Source organism: Myotis yumanensis, unplaced genomic scaffold (genome assembly GCF_028538775.1).
Source record: "Myotis yumanensis isolate MYYU_CA2020_CCGP unplaced genomic scaffold, mMyoYum1.0.hap1 SCAF_9, whole genome shotgun sequence".
NCBI classification, from domain to species: Eukaryota; Metazoa; Chordata; class Mammalia; order Chiroptera; family Vespertilionidae; genus Myotis; species Myotis yumanensis.
The window spans coordinates 34,635,897-34,652,992 of NW_027223760.1; the positions used below are offsets into that span (position 1 = coordinate 34,635,897).

Sequence of the window (17,096 nt, forward strand, 5' to 3'; positions counted from 1 at the left end):
AATTTTTTCCCTCTTTATCCAAAGGTTTCTTTAAAATCAAGGCTGTGTCCTGGCTGGGTAGCTCAATTGGTTAGAGGCGTGGTCAGCAAACTGCGGCTCTCGAGCCACATGTGGCTCTTTGGCCCCTTGAGTATGGCTCCCCCACAAAATACCACATGCGGGTGCACGTACAGTGCGATTGAAACTTTGTGGCCCATGCGCAGAAGTCGGTTTTCAGCCTGGGCGAGTCTATTTTGAAGAAGTACTGTTGATATTTGGCTCTGTTCACTAATGAGTTTGCCGACCACTGGGTTAGAGCATCCACCCAAGGTTGTGGGTTAGATCCTGGTCAGGGCACATACAAGAATCAATCAATGAGTGCATAAATAAGTGGAACAACAAATCAATGTTTTTTCTCTCTCTCTAAAAATCAATCAATGAATAAAAATGAAAAAGAAACAACAAGAGTATATGGTTTCAGAATCATGGAATTCCAGAGGTGGAGGCCATGGTGACCATCTGCTATCTTATCTTTACCATCAGTGGAAAACTGGCTTGTGTTCTCACTGTCATGACTCATGTGGAGCCCACTGACTGTGAGGAAAGCGATGTGAAACCAGCAGGGTCTGCCCCAGGGTCAATCCTCTGTGAGCAAAGACAGGGGTCACCTCACTTTAATCACAAACTTACAAGGACTTGAGGAAGGTGGAAAATGTTTCAGTTGAGCTTTTCTGATGACAGGTTTAGATTGTAGTCAAGAATCCTTCCAGAGGCAGGAGAAAGGATAAAGGATAGGCTAGGATCTCGACAATGCAGTAGGAGTGACACTAATATTCATTACAGTCTCTTACACGAGGACTGAATGCCAACCTCAGGGTGGTCAACTCAGAAGTGAGATTCAGTTTTCAGGTTGTCCACACAAAACTGGGACCTGGAGAAAGCTTAAGGATACCCTTACACATGGGTACATGTTATGGTGCAAACACATTCACCATTATCAAGTAAAACATTTTTATCCCCATGTCATGGGTACCTGAGTCATTAGGAGGGCTTTAAGTTTAGATGTATATTGAATATGCTCTGGGGTCAAACATTGAAAGGTAAACATTTATGAAATCACTACTTTTATTTTGAAACAAGAAAAAAAAAGAATACAGAAGCACAGAGAGGTTAAATGGTTTTCCATAGAGCCAAAAGCTCTCTCCACTATACCACCCTGTCTCTCCTGCTATTAGAAAAGTTCTCAAAGCACAAGAAATTAAGATCCTTGTTCAGTCAGTAGTGAGGGAGTGATATCAGATTATTATGGTAATCCATGGTCTTTAAAAATATTGGTCAAAAATAGAAACAAAGAGCCTGCAGGACCTTAAGATGCCAAGACGAAAATTCTTCCACTGGAGGACTAGAATGGTGAAGCACAACTCCTGGGAAGAGTGACAGTATAAGCAGAGAGACAATACAGAGAAGTACCAAAGTATTTTCCTGAGAAAGTTGTCTTCATTTTGTCTTTGGACCTTCACTGCCTTTCTGAAGACAGGGAAGGAAGTAGGATTCAGGCTCAAGGTACATGGGTGGTGGAGCTGGCCAGTGACCATTCCTGTCCCCAAGTGACTCTGTACATTTTACTCCTCAGCATGGATGTGAACCCGCAGGGGGTTTTCTTCCCACCAAGGCAGACAAGCCAGGCTCTCAGCCACTTCCTTCTGGATGGGCCAGCCCCAGGCCTTAAAGAATGGAGCCAGATTCTTCTGCACTTTTTCAGAGAACTTCCTCACCCACAGATTCATTTTGCCAGTGTTGTCTTTGGGGATGCTGGGTAGGGTCTGGTACTCAGCAAAAAGTTGGGTGAATGGCTCCCATCCAAAGACCTCCTGGAGCTGAGAAGAGAAAGAAGGGGCAGGATGAGACATCAAGTTTCCAAAAGTAACGGCAACATGCTTGTTCATAAGAATATGTCCTTTATGGCCCTACTGGTGTGGCTCAGTGGTTCAACGTCGACTTATGAACCAGATCACAGTCGATTCCTAGTCAGGCCAAATGCCCGGGTTGTGGGCTTCATCTCCATCAGGAGGCGTGCAGGAAGCAGCCAATCAATGATTCTCATCATGATTCTATCTCTCTCTCCCTCTCCCTTCCTCTCTGAAATCAATAAAAATATATTTTAAAAAAAGGATATGTCATTTATGGTGATTATTTCCTCTTAATAATTTATAAGCTTCACTCCTATTATCTGTCCCTGTCTCTCCACCTGACCTCTGCACATAAGTACAATCCCATTGGCTCATTCCAACCTCCTATTATCCAGTAATTCCAGAATCTGGCCACAAACCTATACTCCCTGAATCCAGTAGGGGACATCATGAGAACCTAATATCTGACAAGGGGTATATACTCAATAAATGACAGTTGTTGTTATTATTATTATTGTCTTTAATTTAAAAATTAGATCCCCAGATCCTAACTGTTTTCCTTGGCATCAGACAGGTTTGAGCCCTAGTGAGATGAGAAACCTTCATTTTGTACATATTTGGGATGATATAGGGAGAAGAGGTTAATAGAGCTGAATTTTGACAGGTGATCTGACAGGTAATAGACAAGATGTTCAAGCAAGTTGAGGCTGCAGGAAGGAAACATGGGGAGGCACAGAAGCCTGGAACAGCGAGATATGCTTATAGCGGAAAGCAGCCTGGTATACTAGAGGGTAATTATGGAGGTGAGGAAATGGAGCTGGAGCTGGAGGTGCTGATAAAGGGTCTTCTCCACTTCATCCTGTATGGAAAGCAGAACATTTGGAAAGTGTTAAATGTGGAATATTAAGATTGTTTTGGAAGGTGGGTGGTAGAGGTAAAAGCAAGATGCTGGAACAATTTAGGAGGCTTCTGGAATAGACAAGGAAGAATAATGAGGACCTGAGTTAAGGCCTGAGTGGGAGGAGTGATGGTGAGCAGAAATCTCTCAGGTACAGAAAGCAGGTGTCTGCTTGTCTTGAGGCAGAGGCTCAGCCTCCGAGATGATAAGTGTGCCCATAGCTTTTGCAAAATGATATTCAGGGCTCCACGTTGAGTGGGTATGCGGGGAGGGCAGAATTAGGTTTTTAACTTCCAACTTCAATGGCAACCTCCTACCATTTAAGGCCTGTTACCTTATAGACCCTTGGACTGGCTATATAAGAATACAGAATGGATGCAATGCAAAGTTATTTCATTGACATCCACTCTTTAGAGTGAAAGAAGAAACAAAAAAGAGCAACTCATCATTAACTTCTGATTTTAAGTTCTGGGTCCATCCTTTAAATGTATGATACTGGATTGGCAGTTTAAACTCCTCAACTTAGCATGTGCCTATGTGAAAAGTGTCCCTATCTATAGGGTTCAGGTGGACAGCATAGGAGATCTGATATGAAGAACAGCTTTGACAACTCCAAACTATTAAAATCCCAAGCAGGACTGGGGAAGGAGACAGGGACTTATGTTAATTTCCTATAAAGCAGACCTGGTTCAGGGCTTCCTTCCACTTGGTTGGTTGGTTTGTTTATTTATTCATTCTTAAAGCATTTTGGGTTCAAGTGGGATGATGTAAGTCTGAGAATCTCCTTAACAGCCTGATCTCCTATCATGCCTTCCTGCAATTGTCCCATAGACAGACATGTCACTGTTACTATGAAGGGATATAACACTTGACCCATAAAACTAAGGTGAGGTAAAACAAAGCAAAGCAAACAATGAACATTTCTGGAGTACTTATTAGGTGACCAAGGTCAAAACCAGTGAGTGGAAGAGGTATGATTCAATCTCAAGAAAGCCTAACTCAACTTCTGCCCTTGGTCAAAATACCAATAGGCTGCATTTTTCTCTACTTACTTTTTCATAACACTTTTCATTTCCTCTTACTTATGATTGCAAAATTATAGGAGGCGAATGGGACAGGTATAACTATCTCCATGTAGAAATGTATAAGCTGAGAAGCATCACCATATGGCCCAGTCTCTCATGTCCAGGGGGAGGTGGTGGGCCTGGGCTGGTGAAGAATGTTACATGACAGAGGGGTCTTATGGCCCCCACCTCACTGAATCTTGGCTGAGTACCTGTAGATATGTTTCCAGAGCTGTCCACACATTCCAGTTACACAGGGGGGCTCCCTTGCCCAGGTGCTCTTTGATCCTCTTCTCTCGTTCTGGAGGGCTCAGAGCAGGGTGGGCCTGAGCCCTGGGGATGCCCAAGACTGTCTCATGCACATAGACTGACCAGAGGTTGCAAGTGGCCTCAGTGGTGTGCGGGGGGAACTCCCACCCATGCCGCTGCTGGTTGTGGCCCAGCTCATGGATGGCTCCCCACAGACCTCTGCTTCTCATGTTGGTCTCATTGATGAGCTCCTGCACCGATTCCAGGTGGCACATGATGGGGTACCCTGAATGCATCCAGCCTGGGAACCAAAAAGAAAGAGAGGAGGCATGAGGTGGGGTACCTAAACCCATCTCCCTTCTTTCCTCTCTATTCCAGAATCCCTGTGCTCATTGGAAAGTAAATGGCTTTCCTATATACTTCACACAGACATTCTTGGTATAATTCATTTCTTCATTTTTGTATGTTTCCTCTGGGTGCAAGGCTGTGACATTATGTCCTGTGTCTGAATTTGAGATCCTCAAGGCTAGAGCAGCATCATCTCTTCACCTATGCAAACCACTGCTGTCTAGGTGCATACTCTTTAACAGACAGAATCTTGTCCTTTTTAAAAGATCACACTGAAATTCCAGAGGAATTTTTTTCCACTTGGAACCAGACTTCCTTATTTTTTCTTTAGATTCCCTCTTTCCTCTAAACCACTCAATACTTAATATAAACCTCTTTTCTCCCTATTTTCATTGCCACTCTGACTTATGCTGGAAGGAAATGTTTCTATTTTAGCCTCTCCTTGAAACAACCCTCAGTGTCATCTGTGAACTCCTAGAACCATTTTTCCTGAGATTGTTCTACCCATCCTGTGAAATCTCACCTTGTAGATGTAAATGATTTACCTTCTCACATGTAAACATTTTTGCATCCCATCAAGGTCCACGTCTTTTATGGCTTTTTACTTTTATTGGTAAAATTATGCCTTTCCCATATTGGACATTTAAAAAGGCAAAATGATAAATGGTGTCCACTGACTAGGAGTCCTTCCCTGGAACACCCACCAGCTGAGATTTGTACATCAGCAACAATCCTCTCCGGACGGTGGAACGGGAAAGGCTGAGCTGCCAATCTGGCTATAGCCTGCATCATCTCATCCCAGAGGCGGAGCACAGGCTCAGGGTCCTCCAGGGTCCGGAGGTTTTCAGTTGGCACCGTCAAGATGATGTTGTCTGTTGCCAGCTCTCCCCAGGGAGCCAGGCTCTCCTGAATACAGCTCTTCCACTCCTCCTGGGATGTCTTACCTACGAATAAATATCATGGATCTCTCAACCACTTCCCCAACTTCCCTTGAGCTGAAAAACATAACTTGAACTCTAGGAAGAGGACACTGAAATAATGAATTATTATCATGTGGGTCTCCTATGAAGGGAAGGATAGGCCTCCATATCCTTCCTTTAGTTCTATGAAGGTAAGGACAGGCCTCCAGCTCCTTCCTTTGGTTCTATCCTGAAGTCTCCATAGGTACAGGGTGTTCAATTTCTCCTGCTTCCACTTCAACCTTGAACAGTTCTTCCTCCTTCTGTCCACCCATCCCTCTCCCTCTCCTCCTTAGCAACCAGCCCCTAAACTACTACAGCATCCTTAGTGCTCCCTCTTCCCTCAATGTTCAGTTCACTTACCCAGCTTGTAATATGGGGCAGGCACAGCACTCTTAATAGTGATGGACATGGGTCCCAGTTTACTGCCTTTGGGCACAATGACATAGAAAAGGCCACCCCAGAGGCAAGAGACTGACTGTTTGGTCTTGTTCATACACCATCGGTGAGACACCATAGGGGCTCGAGACAACTTGCTGGCATTGTTCAAGTCATCGGTGTGGCATCCAATCTGTACCTGCGGTGTTGTGTACATGAAGGATATTAGAAAAACTCCAAGAGCTCCAATATGGTGGCAGAGTAGGTGGAAGTTACACTCACCTCCTCCCAAGACCAAATCAAAATTACAACTAAATACAGAACAATCAACCTGAATGATGAACTAAAGACTACCTGAACAGAAGTCTTATAAATAAGGATTTGCGGAATCCACATGGAGACTGGTAGGAAGGGCAGAGAGGTGAAAGGGCTGGTCTTGCAGCCATGTGCAGCAGTTGAGAATACCAAAGGATATCTCAGCTGCAAAGGTACCCCCTGAAGAACGAGGGTATCAACTCAACTCTGAGCTCCCAAGCCCAGAGTACCAGTGCTGGGAAGAGGAGCCCACCTAACAGCTGACTGTAAAAATCAGAGTTTAAAAACAGAGAATTTTAAAAGCAGTGAGAGAAAGATAGTTACCTACAAGAGAGCTCCCATAAGCTGTCAGTTATTTCTCAACAGAAACATTTCCAGCCAGAGGGATTGGCATGAAATATTCAGTGATGAAAAGCAAGGAACTAGCCCTGGCCTGTGTGGCTCACTTGATTGAGAGTTGTTTCATGCAGCAAAAGATCAAACTATATTATAGGCCATAGTAATCATAGTATGGTACTGGCATAAAACATGCACATAGATCAATGGGACAGATTAGAAAGCTCAGAAATAAACCCATGCCATGCACAACAAAAGAGGCAAGAACATACAATGGGGTAAAGCCAGTTGATTTAATAAATGGTGTTGGGAAAATTGGACAGGTACATGCAAAAATATGAAACCAGACTACCTCCTAACACCATATATAAAAATAAACTAAAAATAGATTAAAGCTTAAATATGAGACTCAAAACCATAAAAACCTTAGGAAAAAACATACTGAAGTATCAGATATTTCTCGTAGCAATATTTCTTCTGCTATATCTCCTCAGGCAAGGGAAACAAAAGAAAAAATAAACAAATGGGACTACATCAAATGAAAAAGCTTTTGCACAACAAAGGAAACCATCAACAAAACAAAAAGACAACCTACTGAATGGGAGAAGATATTGGCCAATGATATATCTGATAAGGGCTTAATATAAAAAAGTTATAAAGAACTCATACAACTCAACAGCAAAAACAAATAATCCAATTAAAAAATGGGCAAAGGACCTGAATAGACACTTATCCAAAGAGGACATACAGATGACCAAAAGATATGAAGAGATGCTTAATGTCACTAATTATCAAAGAAATGCAAATTAAAACCACAGTGAGATATCAACTCACATCTGTCAGAATGGCTATCATCAATATATCAAGAAACAACAGGTGTTGGTGAGGATGTGGACTGTTGGTGGGAGTTCAGACTGGTGCAGCCATTGTGGAAAACAGTATGGAGTTTCCTTAAAAAATTAAACATGGAAGTGCCTTATGACCCAGTGATTTCACTAAATATATATATAGATATAGATATAGATATAGATATAGATAGATATAGATATATACATACACACACACACATACACATATATATACATATATATGTGTATGTGTGTGTGTGTATGTATATATCTATATCTATCTATATCTATATCTATATCTATATATATATATAAACTCAAAGCACTAAATCGAAAAAATTATGATCCTTATGTTCATTGCAGCATTATTTACAGTTGCTGAGATATGAAAGCAACCCAAATGCCCATCAATAGAAGAGTGGATAAAAAAGCTGTGGTACAAATATACAGTGGAACATTACTCAGCCATAAAAAAAAAATCTTACCATTTGTGATAGCATGGATGGACCTAAAAGATATTATGCTAAGTGAAATGAGTTAGCCAGAGTAAGACAAATACCATTTGATTTCACTTATGTGTGGAATCTAAAGAACAAAATAATGAACAAACAAAATTGAAACAGACTCATAGATACAGAGAAAAGATTGATGGTTGCCAGAGGGGATAGGGTTTGGGGGACTGGATGAAATAGCTGAAGGGATTGAGAAGTACAGATCGGTAGTTATAAAGTAGTCATGGGGATGTCAAGTACAACATAAGGAATATAGTCAATAATATTGTAACAACTATGTATGGTGCCAGGTGGGTATTTGAATTATTGAGGGGAATACTATGTATAAAGTATATAATTGTCTAACTACTATGCTACACACATGAAACTAATATAAAATAATATTGTATTGTAAATCATAATAGAAAAAAAATTAGACAAACTCCACCTTCCCTTTTCTCTGAGCTACGCATGGAAACCTATGATATTTTAGCACTTCAAAAGTAACATGGACTGAAGCACGAAGAGTCACTTTTCTAGGGATTAGAACAGCTCCTGAGGCTGATTATGACTAGGTCCCACATGCCTTCGCATCAGGAAGAACCTCTTCTACTGGATCCTAAACCAGTGTGTTGAGTTTGATGCTGAGGATGAGCCTGTGGGGTCCTGTATACAGACAGGAGGTGTGACCACAGGCAGCAGGATCTGGCCTGAGGGGGAGACCTGAGTCTCTCTCCTTTGTCAGGCTTGCCTCTCTCCCCCTCCCCGCTCTCCCCTCCCCTCCAGGTCTGAAGGACTGAGTACTTCTCTGTTAGGAGTCCTGGACTTGCTTTTCTTAGGTTTAATGTGAGTTCCAGAAAGGAGCCTGATACAAAAGAGACCCTAGCTGTGGAAGGAAGTGACTTTCAGAATTGAGGCAGGAGGAATTTAAATTCTGAGTGTAGTGAGTGACCAGATTAAATATACCCTTTAGGTGTCAAGGTAAAGAGGTAAAACCCAGAAAGGCAGTGTGCTCTCCACATTCCTGTTGGGAGGCAAACATCACCATGTGTGGAAATTGTGGCTTAGATCTGAGTGCTGGATCTGATGTTAGCACTCTGGCATCATCACTCACTGCCTTAGGCACCCTGAAATTTAGCTGCATCCCCTGGGAAACCTGTAAAATGAGCTACCTGTGTTCCTGGTAGCATTGCCATGAGCTGGATGAGAATGAAGCAGCCCTGAGGTTTGGGGATGTGGGCAGTGGATGTTCTGGCCTTACCTTCAGGCCGGTATCGGCCACAGCTTCAGACAGTGAGACTTCTGCATTTTGTCCATTTAGGACGTAGAGTCCAGTACTCACCCAGCACTCACCGTTGCCTGAGAAAAGCCATAGGAAAGGCTGAGTTCTCCCCACTAGAGCATCACAGCCCCTTCCACAGGTGCAGGCCCTTTCCTGCATACCTCACTTAACTCGTCCATGCTTCTTGCTCTCATCCCTTCTAAACTCTAAGACCCCAACCCCTCTTCCTGAAAATAGTTGGTAGAGAATAGAGCTGCCTGCCTGGGCTTCAGCACCTGCTAACCCAACCTTCCCCGGGTCCTGCAAAGCTCCCAGCACTCTCCTCTAGCTCCATACCTGGGTTGTTTCCGTCGATGTCCACAGCAATGGAGTGTTCTGAGGGGTCCAGGCTGCAGTGGCAGGTCCTGGTTCCCCAACCCTGCATCAGTTTGGAACAGTCAGTCCCAGAATGTACCAGCTCAGTGGCTAGGCAGAGCACTGTAGCCTCAAGGGAATCACTGGCCACTGGGTTTTTCCGGCTCACAGCTGGGAGGCCGGACAGCTGCAGCATCTTCCGTATAAGTCGGTGCATGGACATGTATGCAGGGACCCCCTCAGCAGGGATCTGCAGGAAGGCGGCCCCATCACCTCGCAGTTTTGCCAGCCAGCTCTTTTCCAAGTTCCTATTCCCCTGGTTCAGGACAGCCTGGAATTCCGATAGGGCCTTGCGGAAGTGGTAGCTCCGCATCTGGGGGTTGGGGACGGGGAAACACCCTGGGTTGAGAGACTGAGGTAGGATGCTAAGGCCAAAGCAGTTGAGGATGACGTTACCAGGGAAACCAGCCAACGTGGAGTGGCCCGGGTTCTGGGAGGCCCACCACCAGGCCTGGCCCCCGATCAGCAAACCCCCTCCCTCAGCCACAAACTCCTGTAGCTGCTTAGCCTGACTGTCACTGTAAGCCTTACAGCAGTAGACAGCCAAGCCACTTGTCAGATGGGGCTCCAGACTGCATTCCAGGCCATGCTCCAACAGTAGGGCACACAGGTTTTCTAGACTTGTGTTCACCCCAACTTTGCCTGTCTGGCCTCTGGACAGCCAGCGTACAGCATTGAGCAAAAAGGGCCTCATCTTGGGAGCACAGAGCATGCCCTCATGGGCAGCCAGGACCACCCGGCCCTGGCCATAGCGGGCAGCAGCCAGGAAGCAGCCGAGTGAGGCATCTAACCCCAGAGGGAAGGCCAGGGCCCCGTGCACCAGCAGCTGTGAGGGGAGTCCTCCTGTCTTGATGTCCAGCTCTGAGATCCCTTCCAGGAGCTGGTCCTGGTCCTGCCTGAGGTCCTCCCCACACCTGGAAAGTGACAAAGGGGTCACAGTCAGTCAATGAACCATTGAAATGAGTTCACTACATAGAGAAATCAATGTGTGGGTACAAAGTTTACAAAGTTCATGCCAAGCTCCTTATTCTTACTGATAACATTTAGGATTTTAGTATGTAACCACTTATTTTTTTTTCACATCTAAGGCATATTTTTTCACCTCTTAACAATCGATGGCATATCATTATTTAATTGGCATATTTTGTTCTATCTCAGTGACTCATAAAATAATGGTGCCTCTTATAATCCATGTTGTCCTAGATTTGATGAAATACTGAAGAGTAAGGTAGTGACCTTATTTGCACATCTTAAAATCTATATTCTCCAAATGAACTCTTCCCATGTCAGTCAACTGAATGTGGACTAGTCTGGCTTGAATTTCTATATTTTCAAATTTGAAAATATGAATGAATTAAATTAAAAGAGATGTTCTGTTACTCCTGAGAAAGTAGTCCTACTTACACATATCTCAGAGCTAATTTTCTGCAAAGGCGGGCTGTAAAAAACATAAAATTACCCTCACCCTGTGCTAGTTCTGATCTAGGAACACATTACAAGTATATTGTTTAACATTATACTTGAAGACTTATATAAATGCACAGTCTTTTTTTTTTTTTTAAATTCTCACTTAAATGTGATGATGTACTTACTACTTTTTATTGAGAAATATTTAAAATGTAATGAATTCAGGAGAGGTTTTATATTCCTGGATTTTTCTTTTTTAAAAAAACACACACCCAATTTGTAGATACTCTAAATGCCAAACAATAGGAAACTGATTAAATAAGTTATGGTTAACCCTAGACAGCATACCATGTAGTAATTAAGATAATAATTAGATAGTGGAAAATGCTTAGGGAGAAAATTTTTTAATCAGATTAAAAGATACTGTGTACTAAATAAGCCAGATTTGCAAAACAAACAAACAAAACACCGAACACAAAACAAAGCAAAAACAAAAAACAAAACCAGATACAGAAACAAGATTTAAAGCACATTTATCAACACGTCTTCAGTAATCATCTTGACTATTGGGATTATAGGTGATTTGAACTATCTTTATAAAATTTTGTCTCATAATAAAAAAATTTAAATCAAATGTTTAAAAAATAGTTTATTCATTTGAGTAGCACAACATTATTGAAAAAAGTAGCTCTTGTACAGTTTCTCCTTAATTTCTTCTCAGCATGAAAATGAGGACTGTATCTTAGTTTTGGCATCTGACTTTCAAACTAACATGGCAAATGTCATACAGGTTCAGGCATCAGTTTTTTGTTTTTTTTTTATAAAAATATGTTTTTATTGATTTGAGAGAGAGAGGCAGGGAGAGGGAGAGAGAAACACTGATGTGAGAGAGACATTGATTGGCTTCCTCCTGTACACACCCCGACTGGGACCAAACCTGCAACCTGGACAAGTTCCCTAACTGGGAATCAAACAGTGACCTTTCTGTGCATAGGACAATGCTCAACCAAGAGCTATAGTTTTACCTGTAGCTTTCTCTTCTTATACAGATTCTAGACTTATTTTGGAAAGTAATGCCATTGAGCTATAAGACTTAGCTTGTATGATGCTTCTATGTCTCTGGATCTATTTTAATTCATCAGTTTATGTTGTTCATCATATTCCACACTAGAGGCCTGGTGCATGAATTTGTGCATGGGTGGGGTCCGGCCAGCCCTGCCCCAATGGGGACCCATCAGGGCCAGGCCAGCCAGGAGAAGGGGACAGTGGGAGGTTGGCCAGCCAGCCACCCCCATTGGGGTTGGGGGGGTGATCAAGGCCGGGGCCAGCTGCCCCCCACCCCCATCCCCGCAGTGCATGTCATAACGACGGGTCATTTGGTCGCTTAGGGTTATAGATATAGATATAGATATAGATATAGATATATACAGATATATAGATATTTAGATATAGATATGAGTGAGATCATGTGATATTTCCAACCTCAGGGGGAAGGAGTGGGGGGAGTTGGGGAGAAGAGATCAACCAAAGGACTTGTATGTATGCATATAAGCATAACCCATGGACACAGTCAGTGGGGGGAGAGGGTGAGGGCATGTGCCGGGGTGTGGGGTGTGTGTGTGGGGGGGAGGGGGCAATGGGGTCAAGTGGGAAGAGGTCAATGGGGGAAAAAGAATTCATATGTAATACTTTAAACAATAAAGAATTTAAAAAAGACACTATCTTCTCCTATTATATCTTATTAAGAAATGTATTGCCAAGAAAATTTTAGTATTTGTTTTTAAAAGACTTAGCTTGTAGACTTGGCTTCCATTCTTAACTGTTATCCCAGAATCTTCTGAAAAGCACCTCCTAATATTTCACCTAATGATAGAAAACCTTCAATATGGAGAGCCATCATTAATGAAATTGCTAACCTGAGGGTTCATACTCATGTGTTTATAAAAATGTCTAACTGCTACCATCCAGCTGAGTGGGTGACTGATGGGCCCTGGTTCTGGTGGGCAGGGTAGGATCCTGCTTCCTTCCTTGACCCAACAGCTTGATGGCCCTGTGAAAATTACTTCCCCTCTCAAAGTTGCCATTTGCTCATTGGTTTCTGGGCTTATTAAATAGTGATCATGATCTTTAGGGAATAATGGAGACACTGTGGCAAAGGGAATGGAAAGTTAATCCTCATTTCAATAGGGTCATTGGGAAAGACTCCCTGAAGGGACATATTACTCACCTGACCTGGAGTGGGATCTTGGGCACCTTCTTAGAGACTTTGAATGGGCCTCTCTCCCCATAGGTGTCGGTGAAGTACACTCCAGCCACACTGGTCACCAGGTTCCCAGGGAACCTGGATAGCACCTTGTCACAACCGTGCTGACTGGCCCAGTACCAGGCCTGGCCCCCAATGAGCAAGCCCCCACCACGTTTCACAAACTGGACCAGCTCTGTAGTCAGGGTTTCATTGTAGGCATTGATGCAGTAAACCCCTGAGAGGTCTCCCAGTTCTGGCTGAACCTGTGCCTCAATCCCAGAACCCCGCAGGATGGTAACTAGTGGTTTCAGGGAGGTGTGCACTCCCACGGGAGCCCCAGGAGAGGGACGGAGCCAGTTCACTGCATTGAGAAGAAAAGGAGCTAAGCCAGCATCCAGCAGGTAGCCCTCATGGGACACCACCACCAGGCGGCCTCGGCCATAGGAGGACGCAGCAATGAGGACCTGGCCCTTCTTATTCACCAACACTGGGAAGGCAGCCTCTCCAATGAGAAGCAGTTCACACGGGATGGGACCTTCAGGGACATCCCAGCTCGTCACTCCATTTAGAAGGGCCTCGAAAGCCACCATGGGAGTTGTTGCCATGATCACTCAGCTGCTGCAGAGAAAAGCAAAGACAGTGTGAACAGAACAAGTGAAGCAGTGGGTGAACACAAGAAGGAATGAATACATTCGGACGAGAACCATTTCTTGGGTCCCCACTATGTGCCAGCACTGGTGGTGCAGCAAGGAACAAATCAGACAAGGTCCCCACTTTTCTGAACCTAGTATTTCATAAGGCGAAGGACCATAAATAGGTCGACCAACAGATCAATAAAATGCAGCAATTAATAAGTGTTATGATGAAAATAAAACATAGTGATGTGTCGAATGACTGGAAAAGGGCTTTAGACTCGGTGACAGGAAGGCATTTATGAGAAAGTGACATTGAAGTTGAAACCCGACATGTTAGTTGAGACCTGACAGGGTGCTGCCGGAGAAGAGCAGTCCCACAAAGAGAAGTGACAGGGAGGCCGCAGAGAAACGGGCAGGGAGGAGCAGGACCTGAGTGGAGTGGGGAGGGGCTGATCCTGTGGGGCCTGGTAGATCAATGCAACTGGTGACTTAGTATTTCATTTCCCTGGACAAAAAGGTTTGGTGACCTTTCAGAAACTGCATTTGTTCTGATAGCTTCTTTGATTAAACGAGTTAGAAATGCCTCCCAATTCATCCTTTCTAACTAGGGAGTTCACCACCTCCATTTGGGTAGCATTCTGTAATTTCTGGAGCTCTTTTAAAATTCGCTGCTCCTAAAAGTAAGCTCATTAGCCCCCTCAGAGCAGGTCCTCTTGAATAAATTAATTGTCTCAGTTTCCCCATTTGTAGAAAAAAATCATACATCTCTTAGAGGATTGTTTTTGAAAATTAAGAGAATGCATGTAAAAACGCCTTTTCCTGGGCTGGGTCCACAGTGGGCACTGAGAAAATGTTTCTGTCCCTTTGCTTCCCTTTGGATCTTCCCCAAGTGACAAGGATCCTGTAGTAGATGCTTAGGTGCTGGTGCCATGTCCCCTCCGCCCACTTCTAATTTCAGTGGCTGCTTGAGATGCATCCTAGAGTCCTCAAAGGGTCCTCGGAGGAACTGAGTTCTGGCTGCCCACAGTGGAAAACAGCTCAGTGACATGCCTCATCCTTCACTGCCTTTCCCACCTTCCTTGTCTCTTCCTCCCCATGTACTCCTTCTGGGCTCTGAGCTCACTTCCCAAATAAACTACCTGTATACCAGTTCTTGCTCTGGGGAAGCATCTAAACTAAGACAGATACCAAAGTTCTCTGCTGCATTTGCCGCCTTCCTCCCTTCTGTTTCTACCTCATTCCTTCATGTCATTCCCTTTAGTTTACATTCATATATATCTAGATGGGACCAAGTTAGTTTCTTCCCAGGATGTATTCTCATCTAAATCTTTCTCAAGCCATCCTACAGACATCTCTCCCTAATAAGAGCCCTCCACTTTCATCCACTGTCCATATGGCAAAAGTTGAGTGCCTCACTCTGGGTTTTCAGGTCTCCAGGGCCTGAACTTTCCATTTTTTCCTGCACTTCCCTTTCCTGCTATGTTGGTTCTCCACGAGATCTCTAGTTGGCTTGACTTGTACTTCCTGTAAAATTCCAGGGTGGTTTTTTTTTGTTGTTGCTGTTAGTTCTCACCTAAGGATATTTTTTCCATTGATTTGGAGAGAGGGGGGTAGGGAGGGAGGGAGGGAGAGAGGGAGAAGGAGAGAGAGAGAGAGAGAGAGAGAGAGAGAGAGAGAGAGAAACATCAATGTTAGACACATTGACTGGGTACCTCTTGCACATGTCCCTGCAACCGAGTTATGTGCCCTTGACTGGGAATCCAACCCTTCTGTGTGTGGGCGGAGGCTCTAACCATTGAACCACAGGCCAGGGCTTTTTTTTTTTTTTTTTTTTTAATCTACCATCTCTTTCTCAGTATTGCTCTTAGGACAATAAATTCACAAAGACAGACATCTCCTGCCTGGAGTGTGTGGGTGCGTGATCCCAGCTTTTGGGTTCAGGAGTGGGGAAGGCAGGAAAGAGTTCTGGTACCTGAGGTCAATATCCTGTTCATTACCTCTGAGATGACAAGGGAAGTCTTTCATTAATCTGGACAGCCCTTGTTTTACAGGAAAAACACACAAAACACAGGAGATGAGTAATATACACTTGGGACGCTGACCCCCAACTCTATAGACCGAAGTGCGCACGCACATACACCTATCTTTGTCAGATTCTTGACTCACAAGTTCAAAGGGGCGAGAGAAAAGTGTTTTGAGACAAATAGTGAATACCATCCGACCGGCGAAACAAAACGAAATAAAAACCTGGCGGGAAGAAGAGACAGACACCCTGATAGAAGGAAAGTTCCGCGCATGCGCCTGCCACCCGGGGGTCGCAGTGTGTAGGGTGCCCACACACTCTCCCACATTTCAATCGGAGCTCGGATTGAAAACTCAGGCGCGAAGGAGGAGAGATAAACCAAAGAACTTATGTACTTATATGCGCAGCCCACGGACACAGGCAGTAGGGTAGTGAAAACCTGGAGTGGGTGGGTAGGGGCAGAGAGGAGAAGGGGAAAAGGGAGGGAAATGGGAGATATCTGTAGTACTATCAACAATAAAAAATATATTTTAAAAAAGAAAAAGGAAGAAAACTCACGCTTAAGTCTTCCGGGTCGGGGCGCTGGCTCCGGTGCAGGGACTAATGCAGGCGGTCTTGGCTGGTGGCCGGTGGGGCGGGACTAGGTGAGACTGGCGGACACGCCCTGGAGCCAACCTCCCTCTGTCACTCCCCGGCCGCTGCACGTGGGGCGACCCAGCGGCAGGGGGGCGTCTGCAGAGTGAGCGGGGGTCCCTCCGGAAGATGGGGTCCCTCGGCCTGGCCTGCGGGAATCGACCGAAGCGGGCTCTCCCACATCCCCTGAGTGGTCCCGGAGTGCGAGAGTGCACTCTGCAAAGTTGCAACGCAAGTGTGCAATAAACCAGATTCTGGGTCGACTGTGCCCCAGCAACAACTTAACGCACTGCAGAAGGTGGAATCGGGTGGCCCTGAGGAATCGGGCTCTGTCCTCTCTGGTCCGCCCTCTCTGGTTCCGGGGTGTGTCACCCGTGAAGTCACTGCTGGGCAGCTCCTGCGTTGAGGGTCTGCCCCCTGGTGGTCAGCACCTGCCATGCAACCTGTGCTGGGGCCATTCGCAGAGAACCAGGGAATTCAGCAGAGAGAATTATACACAGAAATCGTGCCTAGTGATATTGCTGCTGGGAAGGAACTGTGCCAGTTACATCACCACACACATAAGTCCCTGCTTGGCTGCAGAAATCACCGCTAAAGCTATCGAGTAGCTGCTGCTTGTATTTCACCTAAAGGGTGGGAAGGTGAAAATCAATGTGGGCGAGTAGTACTAGGGGATTTGCGC

At 44.7% G+C, this 17,096-nt stretch overlaps 1 protein-coding gene across 2 annotated transcripts; it reads right to left on the reverse strand.

Annotated features, from left to right (window-relative positions):
* Positions 1-1,086: 1,086 nt before the first annotated feature.
* On the reverse strand, positions 1,087-16,750 carry TCAF2 (TRPM8 channel associated factor 2). 2 transcript variants are annotated; one of them, XM_070424082.1, is made up of 8 exons: positions 16,340-16,750; positions 13,106-13,741; positions 9,394-10,385; positions 9,037-9,134; positions 5,771-5,984; positions 5,153-5,392; positions 4,064-4,401; positions 1,087-1,856 (listed from the first exon to the last, which is right to left on the reverse strand). In XM_070424082.1, the coding sequence occupies exons 2-8, from the start codon at positions 13,726-13,728 to the stop codon at positions 1,602-1,604; spliced, it is 2,760 nt and encodes a 919-aa protein (XP_070280183.1). In that variant the 5' UTR covers positions 13,729-13,741; positions 16,340-16,750; the 3' UTR covers positions 1,087-1,601. The 2 variants fall into 2 exon arrangements, with proteins under 2 accessions (XP_070280183.1, XP_070280184.1); XM_070424083.1 differs by having other exon boundaries at positions 1,725-1,856; positions 4,318-4,401.
* Between the last annotated feature and the right edge of the window lie 346 nt (positions 16,751-17,096).